This window comes from Amblyraja radiata, chromosome 10 (genome assembly GCF_010909765.2).
Source record: "Amblyraja radiata isolate CabotCenter1 chromosome 10, sAmbRad1.1.pri, whole genome shotgun sequence".
NCBI lineage: Eukaryota > Metazoa > Chordata > Chondrichthyes > Rajiformes > Rajidae > Amblyraja > Amblyraja radiata.
Window position 1 is genome coordinate 15,851,921 of NC_045965.1, and position 27,144 is coordinate 15,879,064.

Genomic DNA, 27,144 nt, shown 5'->3' on the forward strand with positions numbered 1-27,144 from the left:
TGTCCCAAGGGCATTGTTAAAACAAGGCTATAAATATTGACTAAAACATTCATAATAAATAGTTTTGATTTAATTATTAATGCTTATAGAAGCAATAAACAGGAAGAAGCAAATTACATATGTGTACCAGATAGCAAAAGTTCAGCCAAGAGATGATTAAAAAACAAATTGGGGTTAAATATCTGAAGAGTGGGTTCCAAAAATATTCTATCTGAATTTATTGGGACGGCTTTAGATGTGACAAAAGGGAATAAAACTACTTTTTAAAGGTGTCGTTCCGTGAAACTATTGGTACACTGGTATCTGACTTGGTGTTATTCTGCAGTGTGCTGATTCAGTGCAGTTGTTCTTCCAGTTAGAGTGCTCACAGATAAATACCCAGTATCTTTAAAAAGATATATTCACTGGGACCACATACCACTGCACTGGAAATCAGTTGTGAGTGCCTGTCTTGCCTGCTGATGCTCGCAGCAATGACTAGCCCAGGACTCGCTGTGGAGAGACTGCTTCTAGGGATTGGTAGTGGGCCATCTGGGGCAAGCAGTGCAGCTACTCTAGGACTATGATATGGGGCTCAGGACTGCACTCTGGCCCAATTCATTGTTGGAGTGGTGTCAAATCCCAGTGGAGCACTAAGCCAGAATTATCATAAAACAAAGAACAGACACAAAGTGCTGGAGTAACTCAGCAGGTCAGGCAGCTTCGCTGGAGAACATGGAGAGGTGATGTTTTGAGTTGGGAAATCATGTTGCAGCATTATATGACATCCCGACCTGAAACATCACCTTCTAACTCTTCGCTGATCAGTCTATGATTTTTAATAAGTAATTATGCCACAATCAAAATGAGAGAAAAAAATATGGGCATTTGACCTGTCGTATCTTACCCTTCCACAAATCTCAAAGTCAAAAGTCAAAGAAATTTTATTTGTCACATGCACCTGAAGGTGCAGTGAAATGAGTTTGCCAGCAGTTATACTTAAAAAGAACACACAATATACAATAGAATTTAACACAAACATCCACCACAGCATTCTTCACTGTGGTGGAAGGCAATAAAGTTCAGCCTTTGTTCATCCGTGGTTGGGAACATAAACCCTCCGTAGTCGCCGCTACGGACGGCCCGATGTATAGGCCTTCTTGTCGGGATGATCAAACCTCCGACGTCGGGACGGTCAAACACAGTCCGTGGCTTGGAGTGCCCGAATCGGCGCTTTCTTACTGGAGAACGTGGCTTCAGGATGTAATAGGCCGCAGGCCGACAGCCGGAGCTCTTCTCCGACTATCCCCGGCAAGGGATCCCAGACTCCGGAAGGTGTCCACACTACGCCCGCGGCTAGAAGCTCCGCAGACCACAGTCCCATGATACCAAAGTCACCAGGCCAGCGATCGGAGCACTCCTCTCTGGCGACCCCCGGCAAGGGTTCGCCCGCTCCGCGATGGGAAAGTCCACGCTGCGCCCGCTACTGAAGCTCCGGGCCCGACATCCGGGAAAGGCCGCTCCAATCCATGCTGTTAGGCCGCGAAGGAGGCGACATGGAAAAAGTCGCCTCTCCGTTGTGGAGGAGACCGAAAGCGGTTCTCCCCTTTTCCCCCCACTAACCCCCACACAAGAGACACCTAAACTAACATTTAGACACACCAAAAAACCCAAAAAATGCTGAAATAACAAACGTGCTGCTGGCAGGGCAGCCGACTCGCAGCGCCCCCACCAACCCAGACCCACCGACTAATCACCCTCACCCCTGATTCACAATCTGAAGAAGAGTCTTGACTCAAAACATCACCCATTTCTTCTCTCCACAGATGCTGCCTGTCCCGTTGAGTTACTCCAGCATTTTGTCTCTATCATGTTGAAGTTAATTTGCCTCTGATGTTTCATCTTATTGAGTTGCCTGTTTGATGCTCACTCTGAAAGCTCACTCTAAATATAGTATCTTGGGTAAGGTTCAAGGGAGTCACTGCTTCAGCGAGCAATCTGTTTTCATTGACACTGAAAGAGGAAAAGGGAGGAAATAAGTATTTAACATAACTTCTTTATGTGACACTGGTTAAGAAACTTGGGGAGAAAATAATTCATATGCCTGTAGTGGTGAATAAATGGTAGATCGTTCATGTAGGTGCTAATTATAAATTGTCTAATTTTACTTTATCTTAAATAAGGTGCCTTTCCTTTTTTTGTCCATTTTGTACTATTACTCCACTTACATGGAGTAGATGGTCCTTTTTCCCAGGGGTAAATAATAAATAATAAAGGACATAGGTTTAAGATGAGAGAAAGAAAGTTTAAAGGAGATGTGCAACACTATTTCACCTTTACAAAGAGAGTGGTAAGTACCTGGAGGACACCGTTAAGGGAAGTGTCCAATCAGATATTAAAGCAGCGTTTAGGGGGCATTTGGACAATCTCATGAACGGGCTGGGCATAGAGGGACACTGATCACGTGCAGGCAGGTCGGATTAGTTAGATTGACAGTGTAATTGCTGCAGACATTTTGTGATAACATTTTGCCAAACAGCTGCTTTTTATACAAATTCCTGCAGGCATGATTTATACTTAAAAATGGAGCAATTTCCGCTATCTTGTGCAAACATATTCGTAATGTCTCAATTTTTTAAGTAAATGACAAATTTTTGCTGACAAACTCATTATTGAGACTGTGCAAAACATGTTTTTGTAACAAAGCTGCAGACGTTGTTTAACATTCTATCTGCAAATTATGAATACCTATCAATAGGACTTTCTTTTGTGTGAGCTGTATGCTAAGCTTTGTATGCTGAGCTTTGAATGCCAAAACCCACTTTAAAGGAGCTGCTCAGTCCCTTTAACATATAGGTTTCCCGCATATCTGTTACAAAAAATAAATTAATTGAGAGATCAATCAATCTATCTGCTACAGTTTCAATGCTGTGTAAAATGTCCAGTGCAGAAATGATGCAGATTCCCATAAAATGTTTGGAAGTTGCACTTTTTTATACTGTGATGTATCTTTTAATTGCACTACCATACTGATTAATGCAAACTACCTAAAATGTTGGAGCAGTAAATGAACTAACATTTTTACAATAAAATTGCGCTACCTAAATTCTGGATTATTGTTAAAAACTTATTGCTAAACCAATAATTTTCACTGAAAAATGTCATTCCTAATTTATATATAATGGCTAGGGTGTAATTTTAATTTTGTGCTGAGAATTCCAATGTTTTTAAATTCACATTTAAGTTTGCAAAGTATCTACAATAACTCTTTTCTTGTCTTTAATCTACCTGACAAAAAAATATATAGCATGTGGTATGTCCGAATTCTGAAGTTAAAGGCAGATGTGCGAGCTATTGATCCCACCTTTGATTTCCTTTTTTTCAGTGTGTTTTTTGTTTTAAGCAGCTGCATTAAACATTTCGGAAAATGCTGTGGAAAATTAATGGGATCCACTGAGAGAACTCCGATAGTATCTGTTTCTCCTTTTTGTGACATGACCAACCATTCGTATATGTTTTGAGTCTTTGTAGCAAAGGCTATCAGACGTTGCTTGCCATGAAGTTTCCTAATACTCTTAGAATGCAATCCGAGCTGCATTGACTCACGGATCCCACACACTTTGATGCCACAACTTGCTTCTCATTAAACAAGTGAGAGTAATGAAGATAAGCTATGTCCTCCTCTGATCGTGTTCTGAGAAAACAACCAAGCATCCTATTCATCTGCTGCTAATTAGGATTTTGAGTGAGAGAGAAATTGTGCTGCAGTAGATAAACATGCTGATTACCTCAAAGTAACGTGAAAATATGTCATGCTCAGCACATGCTATGCATTACACCATTAGTACAAATAACATTAGCATGGGCAGAACAAGGAATGTCAGGGCTGGTTATCCAGCTCACTTTGTATATTAAGATAGCTATTTAACCCAAACATTTTTGTAAATGCCATAGTTTTGAATGGATTGCAGACACTTGAAGCAGTGTAGTTTTGACTGAAGGGAACATTCTGCCCCCGGCTTTGGTTTCTGTCAAATGCTGCTTGGGAGTTCTACATAGAGGATTGGTACCACATCTCCTCAGGCTTAGTCATAGTTTGATATGAGCACCCAATTACAGAGTGTGGTGGAGTCTGAGATTGGCCCTTGGATCCAGACCAAATGAGCACAGGTCTTCAGGGTTTTTGAGGCAGAGTGTGGAGTTGATCCAGTTCGTCATATTGACACTTTACTGATAATTAGTTTCATGTTTATTTCCTTTAGTATATTCCTTTAGTTATATTCCTAACTTTTCTCATATTTCGCCGATCGGAACAAAACTTGGTGTCTTTGAGTAGAGGAGAACTGTGAGTAAATCCTAGCTATATAGGGTAGCAAATTGCGCAAATTTAATTACAATGCAGACCGGAAGTGGTCAAGATGAGAGTTTTAGTAATAGTATAGATGTATTATCTGTATGTTATTGTATTTATGGGCTTGTTAAGCTGCACCAAGTAAGAATCTCATTTTTCCATTGTCAGCACATATGACAATTAAATACTCTTGACTCTCTTGATCTGTGCAGGATTTTCAGTATTTTCTGCTGTTGGTCCTGGTTTCCAAGATTTTTTTCTTTCTAATTCCTGTTCTGGTTTGCTTGTTTTTTGTTTGACTGCTGTGGTTATGTGACCTTGTGCAAGAATAATAACCTAAAGCAATCTGGATTTATCACCCAAATTAATATGACGGCTTCCTGTGAGATAACTAATAACCCACTGGAGACATTGTTAAGTAGTTCAAATCTATTAGCGAGGCTTTGCTATAATGCCTTTGGCTGATTCCATGAAACCTATCTATGCTGACTCCATTGGTAAAGTAATTTAAACATTTTTAGTGGATTTTGACAGTTAAGAGTTACCTTTCGAATCTTATCTTGGAAACTAAGTATTTACAACATGTATGAATGCAGTTTTGCAATGTTTCCAAACTACCTCTTCCAATTATTTCTGTAACTTTCCCTTTCATATTTATTTGGCTTCTCCATTTTGCAGCATCTATACTATTCATCTTAATTCCTCCTTGTCATGGCAACATTTACTCTCTCAGTAAGAAGTTCTCCAAAATTCCCTACTCCAGTTGTCAGTAATTCAGTGTGGGATTACTTAGTTCTGTGTTCAGATTTTATAATTTCTTGGACTGTTATTTGGCCACCTCAAAATAGCTGCATACATGTTGCCCTATACCAAAGAGTTGGAACGCAAACCTTAGCCACCATTTAGAGTTAAGGGTTTGTAATTGCGACTGGATTGACAGAGGTTGAGATTGATTGAGATTGATTGATTGATTGATTGATTCCCATGATAGCATATCTTGGAAATATTGTACATGAAGTCAAGGGTAATTTATTATTACCAATTTCAGATCCTATCAAAAATATACACAAATCTATCTGTATATGATTCCTTTAATTGTATACACACAATAACGTTTCGTCATCAAGGATTCTGAATCTTTGGGAATGTGAGGCATCAAGATACAATTTTTCAAATATTGTGTAAAAAATCCTGGAACTAAGCAAGAAACAGAATACCGTTTATCATTGGTTTATTTTATACCAAAATATTAAACGACAAAAATGCAGTAAGTACAGCAATATGTTTATTTAAACAACATATTGTACTGAGTTTTAATAGAAGTAAGGCTATCACTGTCAAGAGTTGAGGAAATTAGCAACAGTAAAATAGCACGGCATGAACAACATGTTATGTTAAATTGCAAATTTCATTGAATTTACACAGGTGTAAGAGTATAAATTCTGAATAAAGCATGGCAATACAAACATTATATTTTTCTAAGCTAATGGCTAAAGAATGTGTTAACTTGTATGCCCCATTTCCTCCATTGTTCTTGAATCAATGTTAAGTTTATTTTCTTCATATGCACAACTGGAATCCAGGGACGAATCATGCAGTGATAAACATTTGTAGTAGACAAGCAGCCCTTCAGCCCATTGTGTCCATGCTGCTTCTTCTTTCGTGTCCATCTTCCATACTTCAAATGTTGACATCGCTGTCATCGTCCGTCCTGAAGAGGACGAAAGCTTCCGTCGACAATCAGTGTTGCATTAGATGATGGTGGTAGCAGAATTAGCTCGGGATACTTCCAGTTTCCAGCCCCGCGATTTGGACACTTCTGCTATGGGGCCGTGTCCATGCTACTGCCTCGTCCCAGTTCATAGCCCACAGCCATACAGATTATTCTCAGTCTGTGCTCATCAAAGTATTTATTTAATATCACAATGCTTTCTGTTTCTAATTCATTTTTCAGGCAGCCAATTACAGATTTCATCGTGCGTTGGTTTCAAATATTTTTCTTCTAATCTTCCTGTTCACTTTTGAAGTTATTGACTTCTATGAATAGAATCGGGTTGTTTCCAAATGCTGTAAGTTTACTGGAAGGTTAAATGAACCAACATTAGAACACCTTGCCCATCAACCTATGGCTCCACACAAAGATAACATTGGTGATCTTTAAGGGATCTTTTTCTCTCCCGAATTACTATCTTGCTTTTAATAGGTATAGAATATATTTGGATTCTGTTTTAGCTTATCTGGCAAAATTATCTTGTGTCACATTTTTGCCCTCTTGATTTTTCCTTTAACTGTACTTCACACACCCCTTACACTCCTCAAGGTATTCACTTGATCCCTAACCACCACCCTACATCATCACCAAACTGCTTTGGACTGCCTAGCCACAAGCCTACCTCAGTACTGAACTGCTATGGACTTTCTATAAGGGTTGCACTAAGTAGTTCAGCTGGCACGATTGCAGTCTGATTACCTTCTCCTGATAGCCATGCCTTCACACTAAAAGGTAGATACTGGGCTTGAACTCCCATTTAAAAGAATCCCACATGCCAAATGTCCCTTTACCCGTAAACAACCTCCCCCAAAAAACTTTTGAACGATCCCAATAGATTTGAATTATAATGTGTTCCACAAGTTTTTAAATTATTTTAATCCTTGTTGATTTGAGTGATGGAGCCTATGTTAATTGTACAGCACAAGATAGATGAAAATTGTAGTTTTTATATTTAAAATGTAATAAAAGTATAAACCGTTGTTTTAAAAATAAACCAAATAAAATGGTTTAAACGAGCGCAGCTGTTGTCATTAGAATAAAGTTGGTCTGAATTTGTTCTTCACAACAGGAGACCTCTGAGAAATCACCAAGGAAAATGAATGATAATACTGCATTCAGGGAATTCCAGTTGTGCATGAATAATTTTATATATGAAAAGGTGCTGTGAAATAGCCCTGTAATTTCATTAACGTAACTAAAGGCATTTGGAAGTTTTTATATGAATTGTAAATTTGGCCAAAATAACATTATTTTAATGGAAGCTAAAGCACTGCAGATGCTGGAATCTGTAGTAAAAAAGGAAAGCTTTTGAAGGAACACAGCAGATCAGGCAGTATCTGTGGAGGGAAATTGACATTCAAGACTCGTCATCTAGACTGATTGATGTTGAGCTAAAATCTCACCTGGGCCCTCATCAATTCAACCAGTAAACAGAAGGCTTGTCTCGGTTTAGTGTTGTGCTTAATTTAAAAAAAGCAAAGTTTGGCCTCTAGTTTGGCTTCCCAAAGGCATTTCACCTACTTGGAAGAAATTAGCATTGACCCAGATAGCACTGTGACAATGGCCTGCAGCTAATGTCAATCCCAGGAATTGTTCAAGTTCAAGTTCAAGTTAGTTTATTGTCATGTGTCCCTGTGTAGGACAATGAAATTCTTGCTTTGCTTAAGCACACAGAAAATAGTAGGCATTTACTACAAAACAGATAAATGTGTCCATATACCATGATATAAATATATACACACATGAATAAATAAACTGATAGTGCAAATAACAGAAAGTGGTTGGTAATAATCAGAGTTTTGTCCGAGCCAGGTTTAATAGCCTGATGGCTGAGGGGAAGTAACTATTCCGGAACCTGGTTGTTGCAGTCTTCAGGCTCCTGTACCTTCTACCTGAAGGTAGCAGGGAGATGAGTGTGTGGCCAGGATGGTGTGGGTCTTTGATGATACTGCCAGCCTTTTTGAGGCAGCGACTGCGATAAATCCCCTCGATGGAAGGAAGGAAGGCAAAAAGGTAGATTGCTTGTAAAAATTGAATTAAGGGAAGATCCCTGCTTCTCTGAAGCCATGGTCAATGAAGAGCACAAGTATCTCTAAATTAGAAAATGGGGTGAAACGTAATTTTTAATTAAGACGCACATTTACTCTGCTTTCATAGATCACAACACAGTGGAATAGTCATGGCTAAGAAAGGCTATAATTACATCTTTGGTATTCATTCATTCACAAAGGTCTTGCCCTTGCATTTGACCATCTAGAGAAACGTCAAGATTTTCACTCTCAATGTTTCATTTTTGAGTTAATTTGGTACAGAAAATTAGAAGATTGGATTAACTTTGTAAGATCCTGAAACCTTGCATTCCCTTTTAGATATGCAACTATGGCTGACTCAAGGAGCCTCAACAGCATTTTCTGTAACATCAGGTGTAAAAGGTCCAAACCACAACTGAATTTGATTCACTCCTATTTTACAAATGATTTCGCCTTATGTATTACTTTTTGCTAATGCAAAGTGCCTTAAACTAGTCTGCAATGTATCTCCTGCTATCATAATTTAATTGGATTTGAGCTATTCCGTACAGTCCCAATTCTCTTCACATCTGATTCCTCAAAATATCCTCTGTAAAAAGTATATATTTTCTATCCTTCAGTTAATTCATAATCTATCCCAAGGATTAACCCCGGATGTGATTTGGAACTGAGTAACATTTTCTTGTGGTACTAAATCATATGCATTTTGAAACCTCACGCACATAATGTCATAGAGATTGCCTAGTTCCTTTGAGTTGTCACTTCATGGAAGTTGGGGACTTATTGGGGTACAATTTTCCTCCTGAGTCCATGTTGATACTTTTTTATTAGGTTGTTGATGTACAGATTCTCAAGTTTGGACCTGAAAAGCTTTTCTGAAATCTCTCAGAATGAACGATTAATTAAATAAGAGCTGCCTGGGTATATTTTGTCTCGGTTTCTGCAGGTAGTCACTAGTTCATTTGTTTTCAGTCCAGTGGGTCTTCAAATATACCTCCAGCCCTCCTGACTACATGGAATTACTTGGAATTTCAAAGCACATAAACCTTTGTCCAGTTTGTCTCAGTCACAGTTGTACCATACTAATCCACTGCTGCTGTCTCCAAAAATCAACTCCCTACTTCAGGAAACCAGGTTAATTACCAACCATCTAATCCTATTTGTAGTCAGATCTTCTAGTCTGCATCAGATGATTTTACTTTTGTAACAGACTCATTAACTCTAGTGAGATGCAGGAAATTAATGTTATGATTGATGAAACCCGAGTTGGCTTTATTTAAGAGCAAAAGCTCTGACTGGGGAGAGGAAATATATATTTTGTGAAGAGTATTTGGATTGAAAATAATTTTTGTATCTGGTTGCTGAACTAATAATCACTTGGAAGACCATTTTCATCGTCTTGTGTGTATTTTGTCATGTGGCACACAAGACGTAGGAAATGGTCTTCCAAGAAATGTTTTATCATTGTGGTTTGATAAAAGGAATTATAGAATGGCATAGCAATGCAACAGTTAATGCTGCTGTCTCACAGAGATTCTGGTTTGATCCTGACCTTAGGTGCTGACTGTGTAGAGTTTGCATATTCTCCCAGTGACTACATAGGTTTGTACTAATTTTCAGGTACGTTGACCACTGCAAATTTGACCACTGTCTGAAGAAGTTACTCCAGCACTTTGTGTTTTACTCAAGATTCCAGCATCTGCCATTCTTTGTGCCTCCACTGTAAATTACTCCCAAGTGTAAGTGGGTGAGAGGAGAATTTATGGGGTAGGGGAAATATGGAGGAATTGATGGGAATGCAAGAGATAAAAATGGGATGAGGTAGACATTGTGAGCTGAAGGGCCTTTTACCAAGTTCCAAGCCTAAAACTCTATATGACTCTAGAGTCTATGTGAATGCATTAAAACATATGTTTTCATGTAACTAGACTGTGATTAAAATGCATTTTCAAAATGTAGATAATCATCAGAACTGTGGTATTTGGAAATATTAAATGCAAACAAGAACAACTCAGATGAGAGAAACATGCAAACAATAATAACCTGCTCCTTGGTTACTCTTTAGCTCACAAAACACATGGAAATGAACAAGCATTTGCTGCAGTGTTTCCACATGACTTCGACCATTGAAGAATGAACACACTGACATATTCATGCAGAGTCATTGAGTTATACAGCCCAACACATCTGTGCCGAACAATATGTTTATTTGAGCTAGTCTGATTTGCCTGCATTTGACCTCTATAGGGTTTGGGATAGCAGAGTTCCCTGAAGGGAAATGGGAAAACACTTCCACTTGATCAGTTAAGATTTATTTTGTTCACTTGCCTGAAAGGACTTTCTTCACACTGCATTTTTATGCCCCTGTGGATGCCTGCCTTGAGCAAACATTGATACATTTTCTCAATCCCCATGATATCTTGGGACCCCCACAATTTGCACGAAGAAATTAGGTACCTGGGTCAGTCATTTAAAAAAAAATTGGTATTAAGGTGGCTCTTGTTTAGAAGTGTGACAGCAAATCTCTGCACAATGATTATAACTCTCACTGGACAGGCTTTAACATTCCACCAGCTGCCCACAGCATGTTGGACATAGATAGAGTTTCATTAATTAATAAAATTAACTAAAACTAAACCTTTGGGAAGGGAAAAAATCTTCAATGAATGGTAGATTAGCACCTATAGCTTTTATGGAAATTAAGTCTCCAGTGGCGATCAAATTGGATATTGAAGATGCAGAGAACTATGTTTACATATCTGTCGTGCTGCTGCATGTACACAATTCATTGTTCCATTTTGGGACATATGACAATAAAACACTCATGACTCTTGGCGCTAAAGTTGCCTTTTTCGCACTGGTTGACCTACGTGTGAGGTGTTGTATGCACCAGGAAGAGAGCAGGTCACATATTCTCTACTTAATAATATAATTCAATCATTCTGCTGACAACATTTTCTTCCAGATCTTGGGGAACTCGTGTTCGATAAAAATATCAAATAAAATTGCAAATATGAACATTTTAGTTTGCTCGTCAGTGGGAAACACGATGCAGTGAGTCTCTAGAGTTCAGGAGGAGGCTAAAGGTCAGACGCTTGTTGATAATGATGAATGTGGTTGTGGAGAAGGCTTGAAATTGTGTCCTCCCCATGTTTTGACAGCGATTTCCGTGCCTGGATGGTTGGCAAAAGGCCAGAGATGAAAAGACACAATGTGTGAGAGAAAGGCATTGAAGTGATTTGAATTGTGAAGCTCAAAGAAGAAATGTAAAACGATGGAAGTGTAGGGGGATGGGAGAAATAGGCACGTCCAGGTGGGACATAGAGGAGATATAGGGGGAGGGGGGGGGGAGGGATGAAGGAGGGAGGAGGTTTTGATAGTAGTTACCTAAAATTAGAGAAATCAATGTTCATATCGTTGGGTTGTAAGCTATCAAGCGGGATATGAGGAGCTGATCCTCCAGTTTGTGTGTGACCTCACTCTTGCAATGGAGGAGGCACAGCGCAGAAAGGCCTGTGTGGGAATTGCGAAGAGGAGTAAAAATGGTTAGCAACCGGGAGCTTTGGTAGTCCTTGGTGGAAATAAAATGGGTTCTGGCCTTTTGTGAGTGCAATGTATGTCTTAATTATTTTTCATTTCTCATATTTATATACAGTCTATTATTTGATAAAATAAATTAATTCTGTTTTTTTGTAAGAGCAGTGTTTACTTTATTGGTAATTGTTATCAATCTTTCGTGTTGTGTCATGTAGAGGCTTCCGAGGATCAAGGAAAACTAGCTACATCCATTTGTGAAGTAGTTGAAACTCAGTGAATAAGTAAACATACAGGGATTTCATTCAAACAAATGAACATGCAACCATTGTTCACTTGCGTCAGAAGTTGTCTCATATTTAATTTAATATTAAAACTATTTTCTTGCAGAGGTTGGACCAGTCACCATTACTACAGATCCAAAGAAGTTTCAATATGAACTCAGAGAACTATATGTACAGGTAAGACAAAATTACAAAAAACTTGATAGCAATTGGTGAACTAAAGTATTTCTTTGAGTTTGAACTGAATGTTCTTCCACCTACACCCTCAATTCCCAAATAGCATGAGTTTTAAATTCATTTAAGTTGCATTTTTCATAAGAGATCAACATCGCAGGAAATGCGTGATTTGTTTGGTATGTGTGGCTGAATTCCTGGAATATTCAGTGTAAACGCCATAATTTGAGCTGTTTGTTTCACAGTTGACATTTAATTGGATTATTTCCATCTTGTGTCTCGCTGGCAAGTTGGCGAGTAAAGACAAGAATTAATAACCATTTAAAATCTAAATTCAACGATATGCTGAAAAAGTGCTATTCACGCAGACCTATAACCAAGAAAAATAAGGTGTTTGAAGTTGACTTGTCATAGACCTTTAACCATCGAGATCATTAAAATATTATCCTCCTCCTCCTTCCATATTATGAGTAAATTTCCTTCATCTGTAGCACCATGTTTACACAGAAGCTATCGGTAAAATCCTTAAGGGCCTGTCCCACTTGGGCGACCTAATCCGCGAGTTCTGGTGTGTTTGCCCTCGACTCATATTCGCAGCACGGTCACCACGAGGTCGTGGGAGGTCTTCGTAACTCTCCTTCATGCTCGAAAGTGGTCTCCGCATACTCGAGGCCTCAGCTAGGTCGCAGCGTTTTTTTCAATATGTTAAAAAATGCCCCTGAGTAAAAAAAGATCGCCATGGAAAAAATCGATACTTTTTTTACTCATAGGTTTAGTCGTAGTAGGTCATAGTAGGTCGTAGTAGGTCGGCATTGTAGTCGTAGGTAATCAAGGGTAGTCGAAGGTAGTCTTAGATAGTCTTCATCATAATCGAAGAGAAGTCGAAGGAGATCTTCACTCTCCACTATTCGGTGACCAATTTTCCCGAAGTTAGTCGCAGCTAGTCGAAGCTGGTCTTCAACATAGTCGAAGGAGGTGGAAGGAGGTCTTCAACATGTCATTTTTTCAAACTCTTCTAAACTCGCCAATTAGGTCGCCCAAGTGGGACAGGCCCTTTAGCCTTTGTTCAGTTATATATGATTGTGATTATCACAATTGGTTTATTTGAATAGATAAGTGATAATAAATGAAAAATAATCCAAGTTTTCCTCTGATGATCATTCTTTAGTAACTTCTGAAGTAAGTACACATTAAGACCAGAACAGAATTAGTCGTAGTGTGTTAGTGACACAGACCCAGTTCACATATGGAGGATGGTTCCTTGAGCCAACTTAAACAACAATGCCAGAAACACTTTGCATCTGCGCAGAGAGAAAGAGGGTCAACTTTTTGAGCTGCTGACCTGCAACCAGCATTGGGGAAAAAATCCAGACCAGGTTTTAAGCAAGTACAGAGGTAATGAAATGGAACGATGATGTATTTCCATAAATTTCAGCATTTTGGTTTGTTGCGAACAGGGGAACTTGAATGGTTTATTCTTGGGCAAAAACTAGTTATCTTCTGGATTCATCAGGATAAATTAACAATTCTTTCCAATTGTGATATTTATGATAAAGATTCACACACGTTAAGTTGTGTGCTGCAATGCTACAGCCATGGATGAGGTAGATTCTATTTTCATCACTAAATAATCGGTAATGCAAATTCCACTGTTATTATCAATGAGATAATGAACGTTTAAGTAGCTTCTTTCAAAAATAATGCATGATGAAACCTACACAATTTGGCTTTATGAAGCTAAATGTGCACTTACTGTAAACTATTAACTTACATGGTCACAACAATGCCAGCTCTCAGAGCATCTCAACAATACCCTTAGGCCATTTATATCCCTGTATCCTATTCTATCTCATACGGCCATCAACTCTCCCAATTCTCCTCAACTACCATCCTATGATATGGGTACTCCACAGTGGCCACTTAACCTGCATGTACATCTTTGTGATGAGGGAGGAAACTGGGGCATCAGGTATAAATCCATGTACTCATAGGGGGACAAAATGTGTAGGAAAGAATTGCAGATGCTGGTTTAAATCGAGGGTAGACACAAAATACTGGAGTAACGCAGCGGGACAGGCAGCATCTCTGGAGAGAAGGGATGGGTGATGTTTCGGATTGAGCCCCTTCTTCAGGCTGATCAATCTGAAGAAGGATCTCGATCCGAAACGTCACCCATTCCTTCTCTCCAGAGATGGTGCCTGTCCCGCTGAGTTACTCCACCATTTTGTGTCTGCCTTACTCATAGGGAGGAATTATCCAAACTCCAAATAGACAGCATCAGAGTTTAAAACTGGAGCCACCTGCTGCCTCACTGAGAATTGGAACCTTACAATCGAACTACACAATCCAGACCAGAGTGGACGACAGATGGCACAATGGGCTAAGTGTTCGGCTGGCAACCGGAAGGTAGCTGGTTCGAATCCTGCTTGGAGTGCATACTGTCGTTGTGTCCTTGGGCAAGACACTTCACCCACCTTTGCCTGTGTGTGTCCTTGGGCAAGACACTTCACCCACCTTTGCCTGTCTGTATGGAAGTAATTGTGTGAAGCACTTTGGGGTCAATGCAAGTTGACTAAAAATGTGCTATATAAATAAAGACATTATTATTATTACACAGACTCCACATTAATTTATGAAAGAGAAATATGGTTTAACAAATGTATTAGAGCTCTTGAAGATGATTATAGATTATTTTCATTCTGCTGTGGATCTGATGTATGGCATAATTTAAATTAAAGCCAGTATTGGGTGGGACACTCGCCTCTCTGACTCAAGTATAGCAATTCGTCATGTCTTTAGACAGTACAGTGGAATAAAAATGAACCACTTCTTCAAATATTTCTAAATAAACACATAAAATAATGATTAAACAAATAAGAACATAGGTTGGGAGGTTGTGATATGCATGGTACAACAGGGATCAGTGCTGTGGCTCCAGCTGTAAGCCTTTCATATTCATAATTTGGATGCAAAGATAAGGTGCAATAGATCCAAGCTATGAGATACAAAGTGACCTCAGAGGGGGTATTAATAGGTTAAATAAATTGGCAAGCATATGCCTGGTAGGGTATAATTAAAAAAATGAAAAATAATTCATTTTTGTCGAAGAAAAGCAAAATACTTTTTAAAAATAGCGAAGAAGTGGGACAATTTTTATTTTCTCGTGGGTGAAAGAAATGCTCTGTTTCCTGCAAAGACTCTATCTCCTACTCCCAATTCCCCCTATACACCGCATCTGCACCCAAGATGAGGTGGTCCATACAAGGACATCGTAGATGAGGCCCTCAAACATGTCTCCTCGGTACCCCGCAGGACCGCCCTTGCTCCCCTTCCTCTAGTCGCAGTAGGGACAGAGTCCCCCTAGTCCTTACCTTTCACCCCATTAGCTGTTGCATACAACACATAATCCTGTGACATTTTTGCCACCTCCAACGGGATCCGCCATTAGTCACATCTTCCTATCTCCACCTCTTTCCGCCTTCCACAGAGAACGTTCCCTCCACAACTCCCTGGTTAACTCATCCCTTCCCACCCAAACCACCCCCTCCCTGGGTACCTTCTCCTGCAACCACAGGAGATGCAACACCTGTAGCTATACCTTCTCCCTCGACTCTGTCCAGGGACCCCAACAGTCCTTTCAGGTTAGGCTCCTCCAACCTCATCTACTGTATCCGTTGTTCAAGATGTGGACTCTTTTCCATCGGCTGACCTAGACTTGGCGATTGTTTCGCTGAACACCTTCACTCATTACGCCTGGGCCGACCTGATCTCCCGGTTGCAAAACACTTTAATTCTCCTTCCCATTCCCACACAGACCTTTCTGTCGTAGATCTCCTCCATTGTCAGATTGGAGGAACAGCATCTCATATTTAACTTGAGAAGCTAACCCAGGGGTATGAATATTGATTTCTCTAACCTCAAGTAACCCCTGCATTCCCTCTCTCTCCATTGCCTCTCCCACCCATGTCACACCAGCTTTTCATTCTCACCTAGCAAACAGCTAATAATGGCCTATTTACTTTATCATTGTTACTTTTTTGCATATCTTTGCACTCCTTTGTTCTATATCACTCTGCATCATCGTCTATGTCTCTCGTTTCCTTTTCCCATTCCTCTTCAGAAATGCTGCGTAACTCCAGCATTTTATGTCTATCTTCAGTTTAAACCGGCATCTGCAGTTCCTTCTTACACAGATGGAGAGCTTAGTTGCATGGTGCCAAGACACTAACCTCTCCCTCAATGTCAGTAAATCAAAGGAGCTGCTCGTCAACTTCAGGAAGCGAGGTGAAGTATGCGTCCCAGCCCGTACCAAAGGTGCTATAGTGGAGATGGTTGAGAGCTTCATGTTTCTAGGTGTAAATATCACCAACAATTTGTCCTGGTCCAACCACATTAACAGTGCGGTCAAGAAAGCACACCAATGCTTCTACTTCTTCAGAATGCTATAGAGATTAAACATGATTTTACCAATGATTTTTACCATTTTCTGCAGATGCACTGTAGAAAGCCTTCTCTCCAAGTGCATCACTGCTTGGTATGGCAACTACTCTGCCCAAGATCATAATTGCAGAGAGTTGTGAACGGAGCACAGACCATCTCACAAACGAGCCGCCCATCAGGCAGAGTATACAAAATCTTGAAAGCACCTACCACCATATTCAAAAACTGTTTCTTCCCCCTTGCCGGGTCCCCATTGTCCTTTGCCCCCCCCCCCCCCATTGTTCTCCTCCCACTGGCACAACGCCGAGTCCTCCATTGTTCTTACCCCCCCCCCCCCTTCTCGATGGTCCTCCATGCTCTCATCGACTGTCAACCATGGGTCGACCCGTGAGGCATCGCCGCTGCCACGAGGCTTCGCCACCGCCGAGGCTCCATTGTCGCAAGGCTTCACTGCTGCCGCCGCTTCACAGCCGCCGAGGCCTCCCTGCTGTCAATGCCCATTTCATGCCTCCGTGGCGCTGGCCCGGGCCCCAGCCGAGGGCTCTCTCGGTCGCTCCGCCGACTCGGACTTTGAGCCGCAAGACCCTGACTGGGCCCCAACCCAGGCTTCTACACGCCAATCCGGGAGACATGGAGACTGCGGCGCCTTGATAAAGGCCTCCGGCCATGTTCCCAGACCACAGTCGTGGCCCAATAAACACGTGTCCCACTATTCATGTCATCTAAACTAAACTAGAGATGAGTTTCCCGATCATACAATATACCTCGTTGCGACCCTTGCACATATTTTATCTTTACTCTCCCTGTAGCTGTAACAATATATTTTACACTGTATTTTTCTTTTAGGCCTACTGAAGATCAGCCTAGATTACACACAAACAAAAGTTTTTTCACTATATCCCATGAAGATAATAAAATAATACCAATAGTACCATAGAGGGAATGATTCCTCCAGAAAGGAGCAAAGAATCCTTTGTAACATAGGATGCAATTCCAATGCATATAGCCTATTAGTGTATGGTTTATCAGTAATATCAAACTCATTTACCTGCTTTTAATTTGGTTTCCCTGATAAAGAACAGAGAATGTAGTAGGTTAAATGTGTAGGAAAATGCTGGTTGACACCGAAGATAGACACAAAATACTGGAGTAACTCAGCGGGACAGGCAGCATCTCTGGGGAGAAGGAATGGGTGACGTTTCGAGTCGAGGCCCTTCTTCAGACTGAGATTCAGGGGAGAGGGAGACTAGAGAGCAGATTGTCAGACTCGGTCTCCAAAAATTTAGTTGACCCAATATCGCTCGAGTGTATAAAATAAATGCATCCTGATCATACTTGTAAATGGCTGTATTGCAATTTTGGGACAATGTTCCCTCATTTGGGGTTACCCTACTGGATGGAATGACTGCTCTGTATTGAATCCTTGTTATTCTTTTAAGCATCTCAATGAAATCGCCATCCTGTACAGCCCCACACCCCCCCCTACCCCCAACCATCTGGGCCTGAAGGAGTGGAGTTCATACATACCTTTCTCATAACATAAGCCATAAGGGAGGCACTGGGGCGCAGCGGAAGAGAGGCTGCCTCACAATGCCAGAGACTCGGATTTGATCCTGACTATGGGTGCCCTCTGTGTGGAGTCTGGGTGCTCCAGTTTCCACCCACAGTCCAAAGATTTGTTGGTTAATTGGCCTCTGTAAATTGCCTCTTAGTGTGTAAGATGCGAAAGTGGGATAACATGGAGCCTCTGTACGAGTGACCAATGGTCGGCGGGACAGTAGACCGAGGGGGCTGTTTCCATGCTACATCTCTAAAGGAAACTTTATTTTGGTAATTCTAGTATGGCTCCTCAACCAATATAGCTATCCCACTGTGCAGGGCAACTGAACTTAAGTATTCTAAGTGATGCTTGACCCATCTGAGAAGAAGATGCTATTTATTTTGGGTTAATAATGTTATAATTAGTGGGTACTGCTGCTTATGACAAGGAAAATGTGGAGGCTAATAAAGTGCAGGGTCTGGAAAGAGCACCAGGAATGATGTGGGTGGACAAAGAAGCTTTGTTACCAATAGTTTAAATTTCAAATCCTCTTATTTCTGCGCATCTGGGTCATCTGATGAAGGGTCTCACCCGAAACGTCACCTATTCTTTTTCCTCCAGAGATGCAGTCTGACCCGTTGAGTTACTCCAGCATTTTGTATCTATCTTGGGTTATTGCTCAGTTGTCTCGTTTTTTAAACCTTTGGGCCACATGTTGATAGTTTTTCAGGTTGGTATGTGTAGATGATACTGGCGGGCCATGTTGGCTCAGGTTTGCTGCTTTTCTCACAAACCACAACTGTGGAATTGGATTTCCTACAAAGATGAACAAGCAAGGTTTCTAACTGCATACAATCTGCTACCTGACCTATTCTTAAGGCAATGCCAAGGATTAACCATTACCTGTGGTGATCGCAGCAGTCCATTCATTCTTGAAATAATAAAACAGATCTTGCCCTGCTACTCTCACGAGTAAAGTTAATAGTATCATGTAGCTCAATGTGGTAAAGAATATATTTAAAAAAAACATGACATGAAGTTTTCATTATTTTTATAACTTGAGATAGGGAATGTTATTTTGTGTTGGAACAGCAGGAAAAAAGGAACCAATAACCACAGGACCGATGTACAGGCCACAAATACAAGTTACTACTCCTCCCTTTCCCCTTAGAGTAGCTTCTACTGATGATAAATTCAGGATATGTGAACACTGTGTAATTTATGTTACCTTGTTAATTTTATGTATGTCTCCAGTCTCCTCTGAGCTTTTCCTGTAAAAGTCAAAGGCTGCATTTTTGTGTAGGCCTCTGTGATTAAGGACAGCAATGCAACAGCCCTCCAACTGTCACATTCTTAGTGATTTCAGAACAGCAGGAAACATTATTTTTTTTTAAAGGGAGATATTGGAATGATTTTCAGCTTGTGCCTGAGGGCTTGTTTTTTATTTAGTTCATGCCAAATGCTTGCTAATGGGGAAGAGAACAATTTGCATCCAGCATTCCATTCATTTTGATACAAATATTTTAATTCCAGATGTGCCCTTCTGTTGAGCCTGAGAGCCAAATTGTACATGAAATTATAGATTGATGCTATAGACATGTGCACTCTGATACTGGCACTAATGCCATCCATGCATGTCACAGGGAAAATGCCCATCGTATCCCAGCTAATTACATTTTATCAAAATATGTCATAAAATATTTAAATTGTATTTATTTACATTTAAATAAGTCAATGGCAGATAACAAAATGAATGTTCCTTCCTGAAAGCAAAAGTATCTGATCTGGGTTGGATTCTGGCAGCAAGTTTTGGAGTAATTTAGGATGCAGTTATTTAGGATGAGGGGTTAGAAAATATGATAGTTTACCATGAAAAGATAAGCCATTGCACCACTTATCTATTTTCTGTAAATCAAAGTCTGATGATATTAAAATTGATTATTTTGTTTGTAGCTTTCCTTTCATATTGAATTTTGACCTATAAAACCGTTTATATTAAGAACAATTCTAGTAGATTTCAGCTATTTCAAAGATCCCACCACTGATGAACCATTTGCAACCATTAAGAAAATGATGTTCACACAATTTACTGCTTCAGAGAGATAGGACATTTCTGCTTCTTGAACAGACTGCATTTAAGGTGCGAATCAGTAACTTCCAGAAGGAACCTATCCTCAAATATTGAATGAAATTATTGAATGGAAGTGGCAAGATTTACAATTGTCTTGATTTATATATGTTCTGATCAGCCACGACAATGAAATTGGTTTGTGTACAAAAATTCAGAAACTTTCTGGCATAACCTGGGTGGGAATCTGTTGGTGTGGCTTCAAACCTGTGTCAACACCTTCAGAATCTTCCTTCCCAATGGTGTTACGTCTGCAGGCTACAAATCACTTCTCTGTACCATATTGATTTCTGAACAAAATAACTTATGCAGGCTGCCTTTAAGTAGAAGTTTTAAAACAAGAAGGGCATAAACAAATGCTATCTGATATTGGATCAGTAATTACATTCACACTATCTGTATAACACTTAGGCTTCTGTGCCAGTTCAGTAAAATATGCTTCCTGTTTATTTGGCTATGCTTCAGTCCTGAGCTGCTTAAATCTGAATTCCAGCAATGAAAATGAATAACAATGATTATTAACAACCAGCTCAGTTATGAGGGATGAATTCTTAGGATAGGATTTCTCCCAGCTGTGAGAAATCCTGATTGCATTAACGCGTAGGATGCAAGATTGCATTCAATGTTATGAAATGTAGAGATGAATTTCAAGGATCCAAGAAATCTGGATATTCCTTTAATTGCAGTTAATGCAGACTTCAGAAATGAACAGGGTTGATTTTGGTTAGAAATAATAAAAATTATGTTAAAAGAAAAATATATAGATGATTGTTTTGAAGTACCCAATTGGCAAACAAGTTTTTGCTTCTGACCATTATCCCAACATTTCATTTGTTCATTTGTGATATCTACCTTCCCAGTTGAGCTGAAAGCTAACATGTTATTGCATAAGATTAACCTATGAGTGTCTGGAAAGCAGGAGGTCGATTGTATCAGGATTTGGTGATTGCCAGGGAAACAATTAACCAAAAGCTTTTGTTTAAAAAAACCTTAGTTGGCGATAAATTCAGCAATATGTAAGTTGGATCCATTGATCCTTGTAGCAAGATGAAGATGAATACTGTTGACATGGAATATATATTTTTATTCTTTCAAAACAGGGTGGTGGTGACTGCCCAGAAATGAGCATCAGTGCAATCAAAATCGCTTTGGAAATCTCCCTTCCTGGGTCTTTCATCTACGTCTTCACAGATGCACGATCAAAGGACTACAAGCTAGCTCACGAAGTATTGCAGCTTATCCAGCAGAAGCAATCTCAGGTGAGCTATACCACAGAGTGTCACTAACATGTAAAGGCTTGTGATGTTCCTGCAAGTAAGAATTTCATTGTTCTGTTGTCAGTACATTTAGCAATTAATGACCCTGGAATATAAACTCAGACCAAAATTGTCATGAATGAAATATTTCAACATCCACCTGACACATTCTTTATGCTTTGCTATACTTCTCTGAAAACATCATAAATCTGCTCCTTAATTTTCAACATAATAGGTAAGTTCAAGTTCAAGTGAGTTTATTGTCATGTGTCCCTGTATAGGACAATGAAATTCTTGCTTTGCTTCAGCACACAGAACATAGTAGGCATTTACTACAAAACAGATAAGTGTGTCCATATACCATGATATAAATATATACACACATGAATAAATAAACTGATAAAGTGCAAATAACAGAAAATGGCTATTAATAATCAGAGTTTTGGCCGAGCCAGGTTTAATAGCCTGATGGCCGTGGGGAATTAGCTATTCCTGAACCTGGTTGTTGCAGTCTTCAGGCTCCTGTACCTTCTACCTGAAGGTAGCAGAGAGATGAGTGTGTGGCCAGGATGGTGTGGGTCTTTGATGATACTGCCAGCCTTTTTGAGGCAGCGACTGCGATAAATCCCCTCGATGGAAGGAAGGTCAGAGCCGATGATGGACTGGGCAGTGTTTACTACTTTTTGTAGTCTTTTCCTCTCCAGGGCGCTCAAATTGCAGAACCAAGCCACGATGCAACCGGTCAGCATGCTCTCTACTGTGCACCTGTAGAAGTTAGAGAGAGTCTTCCTTGACAAACCGACTCTCCGTAATCTTCTCAGGAAGTAGAGGCGCTGATGAGCTTTCTTGATAATTGCATTAGTGTTCTCGGACCAGGAAAGATCTTCAGAGATGTGCACGCCCAGGAATTTGAAGCTCTTGACCCTTTCAACCATCGACCCGTTGATATAAATGGGGCTGTGGGTCCCCCTCCTACTCCTTCCAAAGTCCACAATGCATTTTACCTTTCCACTGACTGGGCAAAGAAATTCTGTTGATCAACTATTTTTATTATAAAGTTTTGAAAGTTTTATTTGGCAGTTCACAACAACGTAAGTAGTTCTAGGTAGACAAAAGTGCTGGAGAAACTCAGCAGGTGCAGCAGCATCTATGGAGCGAAGGTAATAGGCAACGTTTTGGGCCAAAACCCTTCTTCAGACTGATGTGGTGGGGGGGGGGGGGGGGTGGGGGGGGGGAGAAGGAAGGAGAAAGGGAGTGGTGGAGCCCGAGGGCTGAGGGGGAGCTGAGAAGGGGAGGAGACAGCAAGGGCTACCGGAAATTGGGGGTCAGTGTTTATGCCGCTAGGGTGCAAACTGCCCAAACGGAATCTGAAGATGGGGTTCGGCCCAAAACGTTGCCTATTTCCTTCGCTCCATAGATGCTGCCGCACCCACTGAGTTTCTCCAGCAATTTAGTCTACAAGCGGAATATGAGGTGCTGCTGCTCCAATTTCCGGTGGTGCTCACTCTGGCCATGGAGGAGACCCAGGACAGAAAGGTCGGATTCGGAATGGGAAGGGGAGTTGAAGTGCTGAGCCACCGGGAGATCAGGTTGGTTAATGCGGACCGAGCGGAGGTTGTTCGGCGAAACGATCGCCAAGCCTGCGCTTGGTCTCACCGATGTAGATCAGCTGACATCTAGAGCAGCGGATTCTAGGATGCTTCAGAATCTTTCTCTAACCATCAGTAGCCTGACGATTTCAAAACAATGAAGCAAATAATCTCATGTCTTCAGGAATAACAGTTGGTCTACCTAGTCTCCCTTTCTACTCCCCGCTCAGTGTTCTTATTGCAACTTTGAAGCTGTTGTTTCTGTATCCACTTTACTGCATGTCATATTCATAGTGAGTTGAATTTTAGTGCTTTCATCCGAGTATCTCAAAGACTCTGTATTTCAGAATCAGAATCAGAATCAGATTTTATTCGCCTAGTATGTTTTGCAACATACGAGGAATTTCACTGGCCAGGTCAGTCATACAATTAAAAGCAACAGACTCAAAAACACATTTAACATGAACATCCACCACAGTGACTCCTACACATTCCTCACTGTGATGGAAGGCAAAATAAAGTTCAAGTCTCTTCCTTTGTTCTTCCTCGGTCGTGGGCCTCGAGCCCTCCATTGACGGGACGGTCTTAACTCCCGTAGCCGGTGGCGTTTGGGCCCTCCGCGTCGAGGCGTTCAGCTCCTGCATCGGGGGGGATATCAGCTCCCCCGCGCAGGGCGATCGAACCTCGCGTCGGGGCTGGACGAACCTTCTGCGGCGTTGGAGCTCCCGACTAGCCTCTCCCGAGACTGCGAGCCTTTGTTGGTAAGTCCACGGCGATCACGGTGGGAACGATCCCAGGCAACGGATCCGCTCCGATGTTAAGTCCAAGCCCCGCGGTGGGGCTCACGACAGTCCGAGGCTGCTCCCAGCTCCAGCAATGGTGGGCAACAGAGCCCGGAGAATGCGATCCAAAAATTGATCACATCTCCGGGAAGGTAAGGACTTGAAAAAAAGTTTCCCCCTATTTCCCCCCCCTTCTCCCCCACCACCACATTAAACAAACTGAAGAACATAAAAACAAACTTTAAACAGATGCTAAAAATAACAAAAAGTTGAAAAAACGAACAGACTGCTGGCAGGGCTGGCCATCTCCCCGGCGCCCCTGGTGGAAATTTCCATCTCTGTAATATCACCTGACATAATGCCTGCCTCAACTCATCTGCAGATTCTTATACCATGCCTTTGTTACCTTTAAACTTCACCATTCAAATACAATGCCAGCTGCCTCCCCGCCCAAGCTGTTTGACTCTTGGCTTACATTTTATTCATCCATTCAATCCTCTGCCTGCTGGATTCCAATTAAGTAATGCCATGAATATAAAAGTCTCATCCTTCAAACTCAAATGTGATTGCAGCCCTCTGTAATGTTGACCTCCTGAGCATTGCTAATGTTAATTGCCCATCCATTGTGGGCTGTACTTTTAGCTATTCTAGAGTTTGAAAATTCCCTATTCAACATGCCTGCCTCTCTTTCCTCCTCTCAGAGCATTTGCAAAACCTGTCTCTTAGACCAAACTTATAATATTGTCTCCTTGATTGATTTGGAGTCTTTTTTTCCCCCTCACTTTATTCTGGTGAAATGAATCTAGTTTTATTGGGGTATTAAGTACATTTTGTAAATGCTAGTTATTATGCACAAGGTACACTATTGCAATTGCAAATCAGAATGATTTTGTGCTTTAATGAAGACCCCTGGTGCTTTAAAAAAAGATGCAAACTACACATGTGAATTTCTATCTCACATTTATAATTTATCATCTGGCAGTCATCTAAGCTGTCATTGACCTTAAAATCTCTTTATTGCTCTTCCCTGAATTTTCCCTAATTTTATAATTGGCAAGGAATGTTGAAAACAAAACTGTAATCTACACCTTTTGTGCGGCTCCAGATTGCTAGATTGAATTTCAGCATTACTTTGTCATATACGCAGATCTTTGTTTTCATTGCTCGTTGCACTGTTTAGGTGGTATGAGCATTTTAACTGCAACATTGAAAATGTTCTGCAGTCAACATTCACCCCATCCACAACCAATACATTATTGCTGCGGAGTGCATGATAAGGATATATCAATGGACCCCTTGCTAAATTCAGCTTTTCTTTTTAACCCTGCAAGCTCTTACCAAGAAGAAGAAGCCATCTTCTGCCAGTAGCCCTCTAAGCTGCAGGCTGTTCAGACTCAGACAAATATCCCAAAAATAGACACAAAATGCTTGAGTAATTCAGCGGGATAGGCAGCAACTCTGGAGAGAAGGAATGGGCAATGTTTTGGGTCAAGACCCTTCTTCAGTCTCCAGTCTGAAGATGGGTCTCGACCTGAAACATCACCTATTCCTTCTTTCCAGAGATGCTGCCTGTCCCGCTGAGTTACTCCAGCATTTTGTGTCTATCATCGGTTTAAACCAGCATCTGCAGTTCCTTCCTACACAGGACAAATATCCCTGTTGTTTTCTTCATCAAAATGCTTGTTTATTGGCATAGTCTACTTGCTATCGTTGTGGGAACATTGTCATCACAAGTTATTAAGACCGAGGTTTGCTATTTTCTCTGGACATGAAGGATGAGTAGTAAAAAGAGATACTAGTTTTGGCAGCACATGAACAGAAAATTAAACAAAAATGTCCAATTCGCTACTGACACACTTTGTCTCTCAGATTTACATCAGCCACCTCACCATGTTGCCCTGGCATGTGCGGCTCTCTTTGGGTTATTGGGCTTCAGCACATTGGCAATTCACCTGCTTTAAAATGTTCAGCCAATGAAGTCAAGATGGTGTTAAATAAATTATAAAAATTGTAAATCACTAATTCAAAATTGTCATATTCCATGGAGTGAATGGTTTTCATTCCAACACATACCAATCTTGTTAACAACTTTTCAACCAACTTGACCCCATCTATTTAAAATGTGCACAAGTTCATTATCTCCTCTGAGTGGTAATATTTTTTTTGGAAACCCATTCCCATCGAAATGGGAAGAGACATCATGTACCTGGAGAAGCCAAGTAGGGCACTTTTTTTTCTCCATTTCTTTTGGCAGTGATGAAGCCATCAATGCGCAAAATGCTGGAGTAACTCAACGGGCCAGGCAGCATCTCTGGAGCACATGGCTAGTAGATGTTTTGGGTTGAGACCCTTCTTCAGACTAAATGTGGGGGGCGGGTGGAGTGGGGGCGAGAAGAAAGCTGGAAGATTGGAGGGACAGGACAAAGCCCAAAGCCTGGCAAGTAATAAGTAGATACAGGTGCGGGCTGAGGGATTTGATAGGCAGATGTTTGGATAAAAGCCAAAGATGAAAAGACAGAATGTGTGAGACAAAAGGATTAGTTACAAATTGTGAAACTGGAGGAAGCTACCCCCACTTCCCCCTCCCCACTCTTTCCCTGCGCATCTATTTCTCCCCTTCCCCTCCCCATCTACCGAGATTCCTTCCTGTAGCTTCACTATTTGCTACTCTTCAAACCTTTTATCTCACACCATCCGTCTTTTATCTCTGTCCTTTGTGCAACCATCTGCCTATCAACCCCTCCCGTCACCTGTATCCACCTATTACTTGCCAAGCTTTGTCCTGCACCTCCTCTCTTCCATTTTTCTTCTCCCCTCCCCACCCCAATCAGTATGAGGAAGGGTCCTGACCCAAAACATCACCTATCCATGTTCTCCAAAGATGCTGCATGATTTGCTGTTACTCCAGCATTTTGTGTCATTTCAGGTAAACCAGCATCTGCAGTTCCTTGTTTCTGAAGCCATTGTTTGTTCCAATCTTGAAGAAGTAAATACTCTATTACCCAATGTTGGAGTTAATTATTAGCACAAGTCAAACGTAAAACAAAGCTCCTTTTACAAAGTCAAAAATGTGAAATTTCAATTCTGACCAAAATAATTTGTGTCTCAATTTGAGTTCTGGAATTAATTTAGTTAGTTCCTATAAAAGGCACTGAAAGAGCCTCGGGGGGGGGGGGGGGGGGGGGGGGAATCAAGTTGGAACTACCCAAGGGAAATTTATTGTAATGAAACCTCCCAATCTAAATATTAACTTGGATTGCCAAAATGTATTCATTTTGCTGCTGGT

General features: G+C 40.8%; 1 protein-coding gene across 2 annotated transcripts in view; it reads left to right on the forward strand.

Moving 5' to 3' along the window:
• Positions 1-27,144, forward strand: part of hmcn1 (hemicentin 1) — a 402,484-nt gene that overhangs the window by 32,168 nt on the left and 343,172 nt on the right. For both annotated transcript variants that reach the window (XM_033028175.1, XM_033028176.1), the window contains exons 2-3: positions 12,056-12,126; positions 21,332-21,490. In XM_033028175.1, the coding sequence (XP_032884066.1) occupies positions 12,056-12,126; positions 21,332-21,490 (230 nt within the window). The remainder of the gene's footprint in view (positions 1-12,055; positions 12,127-21,331; positions 21,491-27,144) is intronic.